The sequence below is a fragment of the Neolamprologus multifasciatus genome, chromosome 4 (assembly GCF_963576455.1).
Source record: "Neolamprologus multifasciatus chromosome 4, fNeoMul1.2, whole genome shotgun sequence".
NCBI lineage: Eukaryota > Metazoa > Chordata > Actinopteri > Cichliformes > Cichlidae > Neolamprologus > Neolamprologus multifasciatus.
The window spans coordinates 11614771-11630473 of NC_140442.1; the positions used below are offsets into that span (position 1 = coordinate 11614771).

Here is a 15703-nt window from a genome sequence, read left to right on the forward strand (position 1 = left end):
GTTCCCCAGTCAAACAATATCCGCGAAGAATGACAGGTGAAAAGCAGCAACACCCTGACCAGATCTACGACAGCCTACAGAGCAGTCTTGCCCAACGCAGATGCAGCAGCTGGGCCTTGCCCATCGTTATGGTGCATAAGAAAGATGGGACATACCATCTCTGCATTGACTACAGGGCTCCCAATGACCACACCATAAACAGACGCTTGCCCACTACCCCGCATTCAGGACATGCTGGACACACTCTCAACTGCCAGATGGTTCAACACATTAGACCTTGTGTCAGGCTAATTCAGGTTGAGCCAACACCTAGAGCACATAGGCCCACCGCTTTCTGCGCTAGGACAGGCCTCTTTGAGTGGAACGTCATGCCATTCGGACTATGCAATGCTCTGCCAACGTTCCAGTAGCTGATGGATTGCGTCCTGGCTGGCATGCACTGGGAGACCTGCCTGGTCTACTTTGACAACATCATCGTGCTGGCTAAGGACATGTTCAAAATGCTGCAGCGGCTTGGCCAGGTATTTTATAGACTTTGACAAGCTAACTTGAAACTGAAACCTGCTAAATGCTGCATCTTTCCCCGCCAAGTAGCTTATCTTGACCACGTGGTATCCGAGCATGGTGTTGCTACCGACCCTTTGGCTCTCGTTTGGCTCTCAGCGAAGGCGGTCGCACTTTTTCTCCTCTCCTCCTTCCCCTCATCTTCCCTGCTTAGCCTCTTGTGTCCTTGTCCTGTCTCGTGTGTATTACTTTCCCTGAAACAGTCTCTCACTGTCGTTCTCTAAACCTAAAAGAGAATTATGGATTTGATCAACTGGTCTCTGAATGCTATTGACACCCTTTTCTCAACGAGAAGTCTGGGCTCGGGAGAGCCCGAGTGCCCTGGAGGGACTTTCCCTGCCGGATACACGATGGACAGGTGGCAGAAATGGAGGATCATGTGCCTGGCGGGACTGTTGATCGAGGACGCTGAAGATATCTACCTATTCGGAACCATGATAACAGGGTTCTTGCTGATCGGAGCTGGCTTGGCCCTGGCTTATCGGAGAATTAAGAGAGCGGAACCGGCTGTTCAAACCCCCCCCCCCCCCCCCCCCCCCCCAAGGCTGCCCGCTGGGATTGAAACGATGGGACAAGGCGCGACTTCTCACAACGAAAGCAGCATGGCTAACACCTTGGAGACGTTTACAGCTGCCGTGAATACTCAAAATAACACCATCGAGCGTATATTGGGATACATCAAAGAGAGGCCTGCTCAAAATGACAACCTTGAGCGAAAGTTGGATCACATCGCAGAACGGCTCACTGCAGTTGTGGGGTCTCAGAATCACAAGAATGACAACACCACGGAACGGAAGTTTGATACCATCATGGGGAGGCTCGCGGTTCTCCAACGGGAGATTGAGAGACCAGTGTCGGAGTGTTAAAGAACAGCTTTGAAATTCTCCTGAGCTGCTCGCATAAAAGAAAAATCAACAACATCAACATGCAAATACCTAGGCGCCAGCTGCGGGCCCAAGGCTGGAGCCGAACAAAAACTCCCAGATAACAACTGTGTGTTGACTATTCTTCCCATCCCATGCAAGGCCACCTGGGTTGGCTAGCAGACTGTTTACTTAGCCTGATAGGGTGAAGGACACTGTCTCAGCTGAACTCTGGACACGCACACACATACACTTACACTGATAAGCACGCACTCATCCCCCTCCCTTTCCAAATGCCTTCGATGCTCATTTCCTGCGGGGGAACACGGCGGGTCTATGTGCAGCGCTGGAATGGTAGCACTGTGCAGGGCGGCTGCTGTGTTCGCTTCGTATTACTGCTCACCCCCCACCCAATCCTGTGGCTTGTCATGTCTTTCACAATGTTGTGCTGTGGACATTTATGTGCTTTTTGTGCAGACGAGTTTTTTTGTTTCCTGTTCTCATGCTGTCCTACCATGGAAGCACAGCATGAGTAGAGGTCTCTTTTTTTCCTCTTGTACTTTCCCATTGTTGTGTATATTTCAGTGTTTTTCTGTAACGCTACCGATCTCTGACTTGTATCCCCATGCAATGTCTGTGTTGTGTCTGTAAAGTCGGGGGGGGGGGGGGGGGGGGGGTCCCATTTCACTGCAAGGCAACCTGCATGTGGAGAATAAAGCTTTGATTGATTGATTGATTGATTGATTGATTGACCCCTGCAGAAGTCCAGATGTGGCCTACACCTACGTCCATCCAGGAGGTTAGATGCTTCATTGGACTGGCCTCATACTACCGCTGGTTCAGTCCCCAGTTGGATGGCCAGGTTGATCGTTTCAATGCCACTCTCCAAAATATCCTGGGCTCCGCAGCAGAATGTTCCCGTGTGCTGTTATGGCCTACAAAGCGACCAAGCACAGTGCTACAGGTTTCACCCCAAACTTCATGATATTTCGCCGAGAGCTAAGTGAGCCAGTGGACCTTGTTGCCCTGCTAAAGCATTATCGCTGCTGCAAGCCCCTGGACAACACCTAGGTCCTGGATCAAGCTCATCATTGGTCACCTACAGAGGTCCCACCACCAGCTTTAGAGGATACAATACAATACAATTCAATTTATATAGCACATTTAAAACCAAAGGTACACCAAAGTGCTTCGCAATAGTGCAATAAGTAATTGTTATAAAACATTAACTAAAACAAGCACTTGTACTAATACTAACAATAATTACACCAGAAGTCTGGGCTAAATAAAATAGCTATCAGGCCTCAGTTCAGAGATAGGGTCAGTTCATAAATATAAAATCTAGGAGAATCAGCAATAATGCAGTAAAAATGTTAAAATAGATGAGATAAGGGCACTAGCTAGTGGAGAATGATAAATTAAATAGGTATGTTTTCAACTGGGTTTTGAAAGATTAAATATCTTTCATGGGTTTGTCGGCTTGTTTTTACCACCCACTTGGAGGTCAGATCCACCATGCTTTGCTTAACTTGCACCGAATAGAGCACCCACATACTGGGGAGGCTATCGCCCACTGCATTGATCAGACATTAGAAAAGTGGGCTGTAGAGGAAGAGAAGGTGCTGCTCATTGTAACAGATAAGAAAGTAGAGCTCTTGGTGAGTATTTTTATAGGAGCAGACACATTGTCTGCTCCTATTGGGTGTTCGCTCGCTCGCTCTGTGGTATAGTATCGCTTCCTGTTCCTGCTCAAACACAGTGGTGTTTCTGAGTAGCTTATTTGCTTAGCAGTTTAATTAACAACTTTTAAATACATTCTTTTTTCACAGTATAATCTTCACGTGCTTCATCCGAAGCACACTTTCTGTGTACTCACTACCTAATTTATAGTATTCACTCACTGTCTCTGTACTGTTTCGCTAGCTTAGCTCGTAGCCGACCCGTTAGCACCATGGCTACTTCACCTGTCCCTTCTGCACTTTCTTGCTCATTGTGTCAGATGTTTAGTTACTCCTCGGCCTCCTTTAGCAGTAATGATATCTGTAACAAATGTAGCATATTTGCAGCTCTGGAGGCCAGGATTACTGAATTGGAGACTCGGCTTTGCACCCTGCTCTCACCCTTAGCTAGCCAGGCCCCTGTAGCTGGTGCAGCCGAAGATAGCGTAGGCCCCGCTAGCTGTTCCCCGGCAGACCCCAAGCAGCTGGGGAAAGGCTGGGTAACGGTGAGAAGGAAGCGTAGTCCTAAACAGAAGCCCCAGGTACACCACCAACCCGTTCATGTGTCTAACCGTTTTTCCCCACTCGGTGACACACCCGCCGGGGGTCAAACTCTGGTAATTGGTGACTCTGTTCTCAGACATGTGAAGCTAGAGACGCCGGCAACCATAGTCAATTGTCTTCCAGGGGCCAGAGCAGGCGACATTGAAGGAAATTTAAAACTGCTGGCTAAGGGTAAACGTAAATTCAATAAAATCATAATTCACGTCGGCAGTAATGACACCCGGTTACGCCAATCGGAGGTCACTAAAATCAATATTGAATCGGTGTGTAACTTTGCCAAAACAATGTCGGACTCTGTAGTTTTCTCTGGTCCCCTCCCCAATCAGACCAGGAGTGACATGTTTAGCCGCATGTTCTCCTTAAATTGCTGGCTGTCTGAGTGGTGTCCCAGAAACGATGTGGGCTTCATAGATAATTGGCAAACCTTCTGGAGGAAACCTGGTCTTGTTAGGAGAGATGGCATCCATCCCACTTTGGATGGAGCAGCTCTCATTTCTAGAAATATCGACAAATTTATTAAACCCCTCAAAACATGACTATCCAGAGTTGGGACCAGGAAGCAGAGTTGCAGTCTTACACGCCTCTCTGCAGCTTCTCTCCTCCTGCTACCCCCCCAAAAACCCATCTCCATAGAGACTGTGTCTGCTTCCAAAAAGACAAAAAACAAACTAAAAACCAGCAACAAACAACTTAAACAATCACAAAGAAAGAACAATACAGTATCCACATCTGAACCAAAGAATAAAACAGTGAAATGTGGATTATTAAATATTAGGTCTCTCTCCTCCAAGTCTCTGTTAGTACATGACTTAATAATTGATCAACAAATTGATTTACTCTGCCTTACAGAAACCTGGTTGCAGCAGGATGATTATGTTAGTTTAAATGAATCAACACCCCCGAGTCATTCTAACTACCAGAAATCTCGAAGCACAGGTCGAGGGGGTGGTGTGGCAGCAATTTTTCACACCAGTCTATTAATTAATGAAAGACCAAGACAGACTTTTAATTCATTTGAAAGCCTGATGCTTAGCATTGTCCACCCCAGCTGTGAAACTCAGAAACCAGTCTTACTTGTTATCATCTATCGTCCACCTGGGCCTTACACAGAGTTTCTGTCTGATTTCTCAGACTTTATATCTAATTTAGTTCTGAGCTCAGATAAAATAATTATTGTGGGTGATTTTAACATCCATGTAGATGCTAAAAATGACAGCCTCAACATGGCATTTAATCTGTTGTTAGACTCAATTGGTTTCTCTCAAAATGTAAAAGAACCCACCCACCACTTTAATCACACTCTAGATCTTGTTTTAACATATGGCATAGAAACTGAACATTTAACAGTGTTTCCTGAAAACCCTCTCCTGTCTGATCATTTCTTGATAACATTTACATTTACAATAATTGATTACGCAGCAGTGGAGAGTGGACTTTATCAAAGTAGATGTCTTTCTGAAAGCGCTGTAACTAAGTTTAAGAATATAATCCAGCCACTGTTATCATCGTCAATGCCCTGTACCAACACAGAGCAGAGCAGCTATCTGAACGCTACCCCAACAGAGGTCGATTATCTTGTTAATAATTTCACCTCCTCACTACGTACGACTCTGGATACTGTAGCTCCAGTGAAAACTAAGGTCTCTAATCAGAAGTACCTGACCCCGTGGTATAATTCTCAAACACGTACCCTAAAGCAGATGACTCGTAATCTGGAGAGGAAATGGCGTGTCACAAATTTAGAGGATCATCATTTAGCCTGGAGAAATAGTTTGTTGCTTTATAAGAAAGCCCTCCGCAAAGCCAGAACAGCTTACTACTCATCACTGATTGAAGAAAATAAGAACAACCCCAGGTTTCTCTTCAGCACTGTAGCCAGGCTGACAAAAAGTCAGAGCTCTGTTGAGCCAACCATCCCTTTAACGTTAACTAGTGATGACTTCATGAACTTCTTCACAAATAAAATTTTTATCATTAGAGAAAAAATTACCAATAATCATCCCACAGATGTAATATTATCTACAGCTACTCTTAGTTCCATTGATGTTAAGTTAGACTCTTTTTTTCCAATCGATCTTTCTGAGTTAACTTCAATAATTACTTCCTCCAAACCATCAACGTGTCTTTTAGACCCCATTCCTACAAAACTGCTCAAAGAAGTCCTGCCATTGATTAATTCTTCGATCTTATATATGATCAACCTATCTCTAATAATCGGCTATGTACCACAGGCCTTCAAGGTGGCTGCAGTTAAACCTTTACTCAAAAAGCCATCTCTAGACCCAGCAGTCTTAGCTAATTATAGGCCAATCTCCAACCTTCCTTTCATATCAAAAATCCTTGAAAGAGTAGTTGTCAAACAGCTAACAGATCATCTGCAGAGGAATGGTTTATTTGAAGAGTTTCAGTCAGGTTTCAGAGTTCATCACAGCACAGAAACAGCTTTATTGAAGGTTACAAATGATCTTCTTATGGCCTCTGACAGTGGACTCATCTCTGTGCTTGTCCTTCTTGACCTTAGTGCAGCATTCGATACTGTTGACCATAATATTCTATTAGAGCGATTAGAACATGCTGTAGGTATTACAGGTATTGCACTGCAGTGGTTTGTATCATATCTATCTAATAGACTCCAATTTGTGCATGTAAATGGAGAGTCCTCTTCACACACTGAGGTTAATTATGGAGTTCCACAGGGTTCGGTGCTAGGACCAATTCTGTTTACATTATACATGCTTCCCCTAGGCAGCATCATTAGAAGACATAGCATACATTTTCACTGCTATGCAGATGACACCCAGCTCTATCTGTCCATGAAGCCAGATAACACACACCAATTAGTTAAACTGCAGGAATGTCTTAAAGACATAAAGACTTGGATGGCCACTAACTTTCTGCTTCTTAACTCAGATAAAACTGAGGTCATTGTACTCGGCGCTGAAAAGCTTAGAAATATGGTATCTAACCAGATTCTTACTCTGGATGGCATTACCTTGGCCTCCAGTAACACTGTGAGGAACCTTGGAGTCATTTTTGACCAGGATATGTCCTTCAACGCACATATTAAACAAATATGTAAGACTGCGTTCTTCCATTTGCGCAACATCTCTAAAATTAGAAATATCCTGTCTCAGAGTGACGCTGAAAAACTAGTTCATGCATTTATTACTTCCAGGCTAGACTACTGCAATTCATTATTATCAGGATGTCCAAAAAACTCACTGAAAAGCCTTCAGTTAATCCAAAATGCTGCAGCAAGAGTACTGACAGGGACTAGAAGGAGAGAGCATATTTCTCCTGTTTTGGCTTCCCTTCATTGGCTTCCTGTTAAATCCAGAATTGAATTCAAAATCCTGCTCCTCACATACAAGGTCTTAAATAATCAGGCCCCATCTTATCTTAATGACCTTGTAGTACCATATCACCCTATTAGAGCACTTCGCTCCCGCTCTGCAGGCCTACTTGTTGTTCCTAGAGTATTTAAAAGTAGAATGGGAGGGAGAGCCTTCAGTTTTCAGGCCCCTCTTCTGTGGAACCAGCTTCCAGTTTGGATTCAGGAGACAGACACTATCTCTACTTTTAAGATTAGGCTTAAAACCTTCCTTTTTGCTAAAGCATATAGTTAGGGCTGGACCAGGTGACCCTGAATCCTCCCTTAGTTATGCTGCAATAGATGTAGGCTGCCGGGGGATTCCCATGATGCAGTTTTTCCTTTCCAGTCACCTTTCTCACTCACTATGTATTAACAGACCTCTCTGTATTGAATCGTATCTGTTATTAATCTCTGTCTCTCTTCCACAGCATGTCTTTATCCTGTCTTCCTTCTCTCACCCCAACCGGTCGCAGCAGATGGCCGCCCCTCCCTGAGCCTGGTTCTGCCGGAGGTTTCTTCCTGTTAAAAGGGAGTTTTTCCTTCCCACTGTCGCCAAAGTGCTTGCTCATAGGGGGTCATATGATTGTTGGGCTTTTCTCTGTATCTATGAAGCGCCTTGAGGCGACATTTGTTGTGATTTGGCGCTATATAAATAAAATTGAATTGAATTGAATTGAAAATTGAATTGTAGTTTTTTTTTAAATTTTACTTATGTAAACCATTGCCATTAGTCAACAGCATTTGCAGCTATTATGTTAGAGTTCCCTATTGACTTTTCTGATGCATATGAATATATCGAAGAAATCTACTTCCTCTCATTCACTGAAGATATATTGCAGATAGCGTATGTGCTGCAGAAAAGCTAGAAATGGAAACTAGATGTTACTGGTAGAGGTTCACTATGTTTATAAACCAAAGTTACCCAACTTTTTTTTCTTTAAACTCGGGTTTTTCGTTATGCAAAAGACAGCGCGTTTATTTACAGTGAACACAATGTGCAGGGGAAAGGGGCCCAGGTCACCAGGGTCCGTGGGGAAACGGGGTTTAGGGAAAAAGGTGCTCCACACTCCCTGTACAAAAGCTCCAAGTCCTCCTCCCCTGCCACTCCTCTCGTAGTCAGGTTCCAGAAACAATCTACACACAAAAAGGTCAGGTTAGCGGGATAGTCACAAAGCTTTAAATTTGTATAGCGCTTTACTCAGTCCCTAAGGACCCCAAAGCGCTTTACACTACATTCAGTCATTCACCCATTTACACACACGCAATGGCAAGCTACATTGCCACACTGACAGAGGCGAGGCGGCCAGACACTGGCGCCACCGGGCCCTCTGACCACCACCAGTAGGCAAACATGGGGTTAGTATCTTGCCCAAGGATATTTGGCATGCAGCCAGGAGGCAGCCTGGGATCGAACACCGACCTTCTGATTAGTGGCTGACCTGCTCTGCCACCTGAGCTACAGCCACCTGATTCAGCTTAGCAGATACACAAGTTGACTGACGCTGATAGCCTTGTAATCGGAAGGTTGCCGGTTCGAGCCCCAGCTTGGACAGTCTCGGTTGTTGTGTCCTTGGGCAAGACACTTCACCCGTTGCCTACTGGTGGTGGTCAGAGGGCCTGGTTGCGCCAGTGTCCGGCAGCCTCGCCTCTGTCAGTGCGCCCCAGGGTGGCTGTGCCTACATGTATGTAGCTTGCCATCACCAGTGTGTGAATGGGTGGATGACATGTTGTGTAAAGTGCTTTGGGGTCCTTAGGGACTAGAAAAGCGCTATACAAATACAGGCAATTTACCATTTTGCGATCAGCAGCCGGTGCGGTAATGAGAGCAGGTGTGTGGGCCCGCAGCGGGAGCCTGCAATGAGCATTGCCGCGGTGAAAGAGAGAGAGGGAGGAGGGAGAGAGCAAAAAACCAAAACAAACATATTGCCTAATAGAGGGTCGACCAGTGAGGCACAGGGACCATGACAAATTATTGCAATGCTGTTTATGCTTTATTCACATTAAAGACTGCCAACATTATTATTCTCACAATCCCCAGTGAAAGCTTTAATTGGTGCTTCTGCTGTGATCCTATACAAGCCTGGTCAACATTTGTATGCTGGGTCACATTACTTAGCCTACTTTGCATAACTTGACTTTTAGTCTATTCTTTGACAACTCATTTTGATGATAGAATTATTTTTGATTAAAATTATTCTGAATAATTTCTAATCCAATATTAAACATTGATTATATTTCACTCAAGGCTATGCACATCACACCGTTAACAAAGAAAATATATTGAAATAGGTCTGCTTACTTAAGAGACCTGCAGCATAATCTGGACTAGAGCTAATGTCCATAGTTTAAGAAGAAGTTTTTATTTAATCAAAAACATACCTCAAGTGGAAATATAACAAACTTTTTAGACTCTTGCTTTTATGTTTATAATGTTTACACGTTTTATAATTGCTTGTTTTTCTTTTTTTAAGACCTTGAGCAGCAAGAAGATGGGGAGAACAGCAAGTTCCACAGAATGCCATCCCTAGAACACACTCTCCAGCTCACAATGAAAGATGCCATGAAACACACAAGTGCTGATTCAGTCATAACTAAAGCAAGAAAACTGCTACATGCTGTAAGAAAATCATGACTGCTAGAAACCAGAGCTGAACTAGACCAACTGCTTGAGCAGCTGAGGATGGACATCTTGATTGGGCGAAGATGGAGAACTTTGTCAAGCTGTTTGAACCCTTTCCTATTCATACAGACCAGCTTCAGATTGACAGCCAGTCACTCTCGCAAGAAGTGCCATATCTGCTCATCCTTGAGGCACATCTGGTGATGAGTCCTTTAAGGCAGCGGTCCCCAACCTTTTTTGCGCCACGGACCGGTTTATGCCCGACAATATTTTCACGGACTGGCCTTTAAGGTGTTGCGGATAAATACAACAAAATAAAACTAGTACCGGTACCGAAAAAAAGAAAATGTATTCATAACACACATGAAAAGACCCAGGAAAACCGAGTAAACCATAAAAACGATAATAAAATAACGCTGAAAACTGATAAAAACCCTGAAAACTATACATTTCACACCTGAGCCTCAACTCTTGCGGCCCGGTACCAAACGACTCATGGACAGGTACCGGTCCGAGGCCCGGGGGTTGGGGACCGCTGCTTTAAGGAATCCATTAGCTCAAGTGCTGCTGAAGTCTTTAAGGGAACGGTTTGCTGATATTCTTAATCCTGATTCCACACAGTTTGATGGTCCACCAGCAGGAGCCTGCCTGCTGGATCCAAATGTTTCACTTATTCTTCAATCACCAGATGCAGCATCACTGATGAAAGCAGCACAGTCCTTTGTGCAGAACCTGGCAGCTCAGTATAACCAAGCCACTACTTCTTAGCTGTGCAATGTTCTTCTTAACACTGCACAGTCCACTGAAACTGTGACAGTGTCCTTCAGAAATACAGCTTCCTTGCATCTCATATAGAGATCAACTTGTCATGTCAAGATGGTCTGTTAACCGAGATTGAGAAGTATATCACTGAGGTCAAACAGGGTGTGTTTAATGAGACACCACTGCATTTCAGGAAATCAATTTTCGAAGAAACCCCATTCCTTGTTCCAAATTGTGTAGCCTGGCTACATTAGGACACAGACTATCTGTGGGCAATGTTCCCTCTAAGCTGCGCGCATGCGCAATTGCACACTGCTGGCATGGTCTCTGCGCACAGAAAATCTGCGTTGCGCACAAAAAAATCTACCTGAATTGAAATTAAAATGAATACTTTAACAATTCTGTTTTGCAGTGTTATTAAGTGACTGGCTGCTCCCCTATGGGATTAGAACGATGCCACCTTATCCCATAGTCCAGCCAATAATGCGATTCACATTCGTATATACGCAGCTAATCAACATCGACAGGCTATGATAGCATCCTTATGTGCTGACACCGGTGTTTTAGCTAGCAAAGCGGCGTGGCTGATGTGGAGTGAAGCCATGTTAATGACAACGTGTACAACCATTGGAGATGTGAGCAGGACAGACAACAATTGACGGAAAAAGTGTGGACTTTATGCCAGTTTTTAAATTGTGTTGATAGGCGCCGTAAGACCAGAGTTATGATAAAAATATATGTAATGTTTGGTTTTCTTCCTGAACACTACCGTTGTTTCTATTTACTGCGGGAAGAAACGGTAAAAACTGCGTTTATAAGGAAAACACTCAAAAGCAATCTCCGCCTGTGAGCAAAAACAAACCTCCCGCCCCTCCAGCCATTCCTATTGGTTCCTAAGTTTTAGGAGTGACGGCGGTGTTTTGAGATATGAGAGATTTTCGACATTTAATGCAAATCTTGTGTAGTTAGTGTGTAGTCTAGTCAATAGTTTTGTCGTGTGTGTCAGAACAATGAGGCGAATACTGAGTGCTACAGGTGTTACAGGAGTGATACATCTCCTGTTGTCAGGCCTGCAGGTATCAGGCTGTTGTTCTCCTTTATCTCACAGTGGACAGAAATTATTTTTTGGAGTGGCACAAATAATTTGTGTGGCATTAGATTTGATGCAGAACACCTGATTGTTCTGTAAATAGTTTAAAATGTTTATTTTAAAAAACGCCTTGGCTGCATTTTTAGGTAAACAGCTGCAAAAAACTTTGTTGTTTGCATAACTCAGTTACTTTTTTGAAGAAGTAACTATATAATTAATTGCCCAACATTGGTCATTATATTCTGTATTTTGCAGAATAGACCACAGACTCATACTCAGAATACATTGGAATTCAAGTTATTTTTCCTTCCAATAGTGTTAACATACTACACAGGTCATAAACAATATTTTTTTTACATTTTCATTGTAAGTGGGCTAAAGCAGTTAATTAAAAGTAGTCTAACATAAATGTAAATGCTGTAATTTGATTATTTTAATAAACCATGTAACTTGGATGGATTCGATGCTGGCGTGACCACAGTGCACACGTCTGCTGTTGCTCACAGTGGTCCAAGTGTTTGCTTAGGGAGTTTAAAATAAAGTAAGCGTCCAGATGAAAATAAGGAGGTTGTGCTGGGATTTATTTTTATCTTTAAGGCTTTAAGGCTTTGGACCCAGAGTGCGGGACAGCAACAATTTCAATCAATTTAGAAATGGACCTTGGCAGCACCTTAGAGCCACCTATCAAGGAATTAAAGATTTGAGAGGTGGAAGATTCACCCAACTTTACTTTTCACTTTATACTTTGTACTTTGGTCAACCTGTGTTTTTTTATGTGCTTATAAATACATTAATTGATTGATTGATTGAACTGAGTCATTTCCAAAGTATTTACAGGACGCAGCTAAGCTTTGGGATCATATGGATATATGAAATGAAACACTATGGGGATTTGAATGTGAACAGGGACTACCAGCGAGCAGGAAAGCCTGGATGAATGGGCTTCATGGCAGACAGCCTATGGATGGATAACCTCCAGCATTATGTGCACACAGGAAAAATGAGGATCATGAAGAGGAAGAAATAAAACAGTTAAATAAAAGATTTCTGAAATACCAGGTGGCACAAAAGGAAATTAACAAAACAATGGAAAAGGCCAAGCAAATGGTGGTAACAACTATGAACTTGGAAACTTGGATACAAGAAGCAGTAGCAGCTGCGCTAGCAAAACAACAACAGCTGACTCCACCAGCACCAGCTATATGGGGAATATCTCCTAACCAGCCCATAATGTATTAACAATATATACTATGGCACGGAAGATGGACCAATAAGGGACCAAGGGGTCCGCCACGAGAGGTGGGTCGAGTATCCAAAAACTGTACTCAAGTAAGAGTAGCATTACTTTATTATTACTCAAGTAAAAGTGAAAAGTAGTCGTCAAAAAAGTTACTCAAGTAAGAGTAAAAAAGCACTTGGTGAAAAGACTACTCAAGTAGCGAGTAACTGTTTGAAATGTCCAATTTATTTTATAAACAAATGCTATCAGACAAACAAAACTAAATAAATATACAAATTTTAGTATTTTCAAAAGGAATATATGTAAAAAGATCAACAAAATGAGGCACAACAATTCTAATTTCCAGATTTCAGTTTTTCACAACATAAAGCTTTTTTCACCAATATCTACAGTAAATAATATAAATATATAAACAGCAGCAGCCACAGAGAAAACATTAGAATGAGGCATCTTCAACATATGTTCATACAAGGCAGCTCAGTTTACCATAAGTTGTATAGGTGTGCATTTATTTCTGCATATTTAGCAAAAATGTGCCATTTCTTCACTCAGTGAGGTGATGGTTAAGCTTCAGCAGCAGTTTGCTGTCAAGGTTCTTTCTGTGAAGCTGTAACTGTTTAGCAGTGAACAGGAGTCCTGCATGACTGAGAAGTCCTTCACAAGCTCCAGATGCAGGAAGAGCTGTACTGACTTTGATCGACAGCTTCTTGATGTGACGAATGCCATGCAATAGATCCACACCTCCAGTGAATGGACAAGAAAGGTACCTCTCCAGCTCCCCTGCTTCTGGCTTTCCTGACCCCATGGATCCATCATCTTCGTCAGTTAGGCTGCTGTTTGTGCTGGCCTCATCCAGCTCTGTGTTTAGGTGATGTCTGATGAAGTGGAGACCTGTGGAAAGATGTATGGTTCTCAAAAGAATTAGGTCTGGTCATTATAGTGCTGTATACACTGCCAAGCTGCAGATGTTTGTTTGGAGCGAGTCTCCAAAAGCTGGCCATACACTGTGCGATTTGTGGCCCACTTTGACCCGATTTTTCCGTTGCGCAACCGTTTTGGGGATCGGCCCAAGTTTTGCCTTAATCGTGTGTGCATCGTGTAGTATACATGGGGTAACGAAAAGCAGTTAACACCTCACAACCAGCTCCCAATCATCAATCGTATGGTCGCAAGATAATCAAACCTGTTTGAAATCCTGTCGCCCCTCAACGCATCCTCTCACACTACGCACGCACAAACACAGAAATGGAAGTGAAAAGGTGGAGCAGCACGGCAGTGCAGCGTGTGATCTGGACACAAGAGATGGAGGCACAACTTGTAGAACTTTGGCAAGCTCATCCGAATACATAAGCGTAGAGCTGCCACCCAGGCAAAAGAAAAATAGAGCTATATTACATTATAACGTGAAAAGTTTATTGTTCTAACAATATACTTTTCATGTTCGTGCAATATACCTTTCACGTTTGAACAATATAATATCACATTCGTACAATATAATATTTATATTGTACGAACGTGATAATTCTGTGTATTGTAATAACGTGATATTATATTGTTCAAACGTGAAAGGTATATTGTTAGAACAATAATAATATACTTTTTATGTTATAGCGTGATATAGCTCTATTTTTCTTTTGCCTGGGTGGCAGCTCTACGCTTCCGTATCCGAGTCTTTTCAATGTGGCCTCACAAAATTATCACGACTACTACAACCATGAAAAGAGTTGGATGGACATTGCTGCTCAATCCCAGCTGCCTGGTCAATGTTTTTCATTAGTAATTTAGCAAAGTTGATCATGTGTGTGTCTGTGTGAGTGAAAGACAGAGAGGGCGAACGAGGGACAGATTTTGTATGATAAGCTTCATCTTATGGACGCACAGTTTGAGCACTCAGGTCGCATCAGAGCATCAGGCTGTATAGTGTGAGACCCTGCATCGTGACCTATGAACTTCTAACCCCTACAATTCAATTGTACAGTTTGAGCAGGAGCGGAATAACGTGACTGATAGAAATCGCACAGTGTTTGCCCAGCTTAATGCAGACTGTTTAAACTAAACAAGCTGCTGTTTCACATAATAAACCCTTTCAGTCGCAGTATTGCCTTCTGTTTTAACAGTTAAAGGAGTAGAGAAGAGCTGTTTGCATGTTGGTGGAACTCTAGCTTGTTTAACCAGGCTAGCTGTTAGCTCACGCTAGCTAACCAGCGAGCAGTTAAAAAGATTGCCGAAGCTGCACAAAACACCCACAAACTTATCTCACTACAACGTAGCGCCGAAAATATGACTCGCAGCTCGAGCTCGACACAGCTGCACATAAGACTGACATCCAGCTAACCTCAGCTAAAAAGATATTTAGAGAAAACTTACCGTTCCCTCAGTTACACGAGTTGAATTGTTTCAGGCTGAAAAGTTGGTTTGTTTTGGCTCTCACTGAAGACACCGACACTGAAGACATAGCTGTTCTTTTGTACTGCTTTTAAGCGAAACAATCTTTGTATGTGAGGAAAATGCTGTTCATCCTCTTCAGCTCTAGCGTAGACTCTGCCATGTTTTCATGTTTCTTCTTTCCGTGTGTCCGCTACTTTGAAACGCTTGGGCCGCTATGCCCGCCACAGTTTCAAACTGGTCATGTGACTGCATGGCCACATCTCATTGGTAAAAAAGTTACCAGAAACTCCACTGGCGGCATATTATCTAATGTGTTAAACAAATTATTTTTTTGAAAGTAACGAGTCGAATTTTGCAAATGTAGCGGAGTAAAAGTACAGTTTCTTCTTCACAAATGTACTCAAGTAAATGTAAAAAGTATCGTGCAAAAAAGGTACTTTAAAAGTACATTTTTTTCAAAAACTTACTCAAGTAAATGTAACGGAGTAAATGTAACTCGTTACTACCCACCTCTGTCCGCC

At 43.0% G+C, this 15703-nt stretch overlaps 1 protein-coding gene across 1 annotated transcript; it reads left to right on the forward strand.

The window, feature by feature from the left end:
* Nucleotides 1-652: 652 nt before the first annotated feature.
* Nucleotides 653-1735, forward strand: LOC146519883 (uncharacterized). Its single transcript, XM_085157356.1, has one exon. It carries the CDS (start codon nucleotides 804-806, stop codon nucleotides 1428-1430), a length of 627 nt encoding a protein of 208 aa, XP_085013482.1. The 5' UTR covers nucleotides 653-803; the 3' UTR covers nucleotides 1431-1735.
* Nucleotides 1736-15703: the final 13968 nt, after the last annotated feature.

Bases quoted from the DNA above. Each gene is read 5' to 3' on its own strand.
- LOC146519883 (XM_085157356.1), top strand. From the start codon at position 804: ATGGATTTGATCAACTGGTCTCTGAATGCTATTGACACCCTTTTCTCA.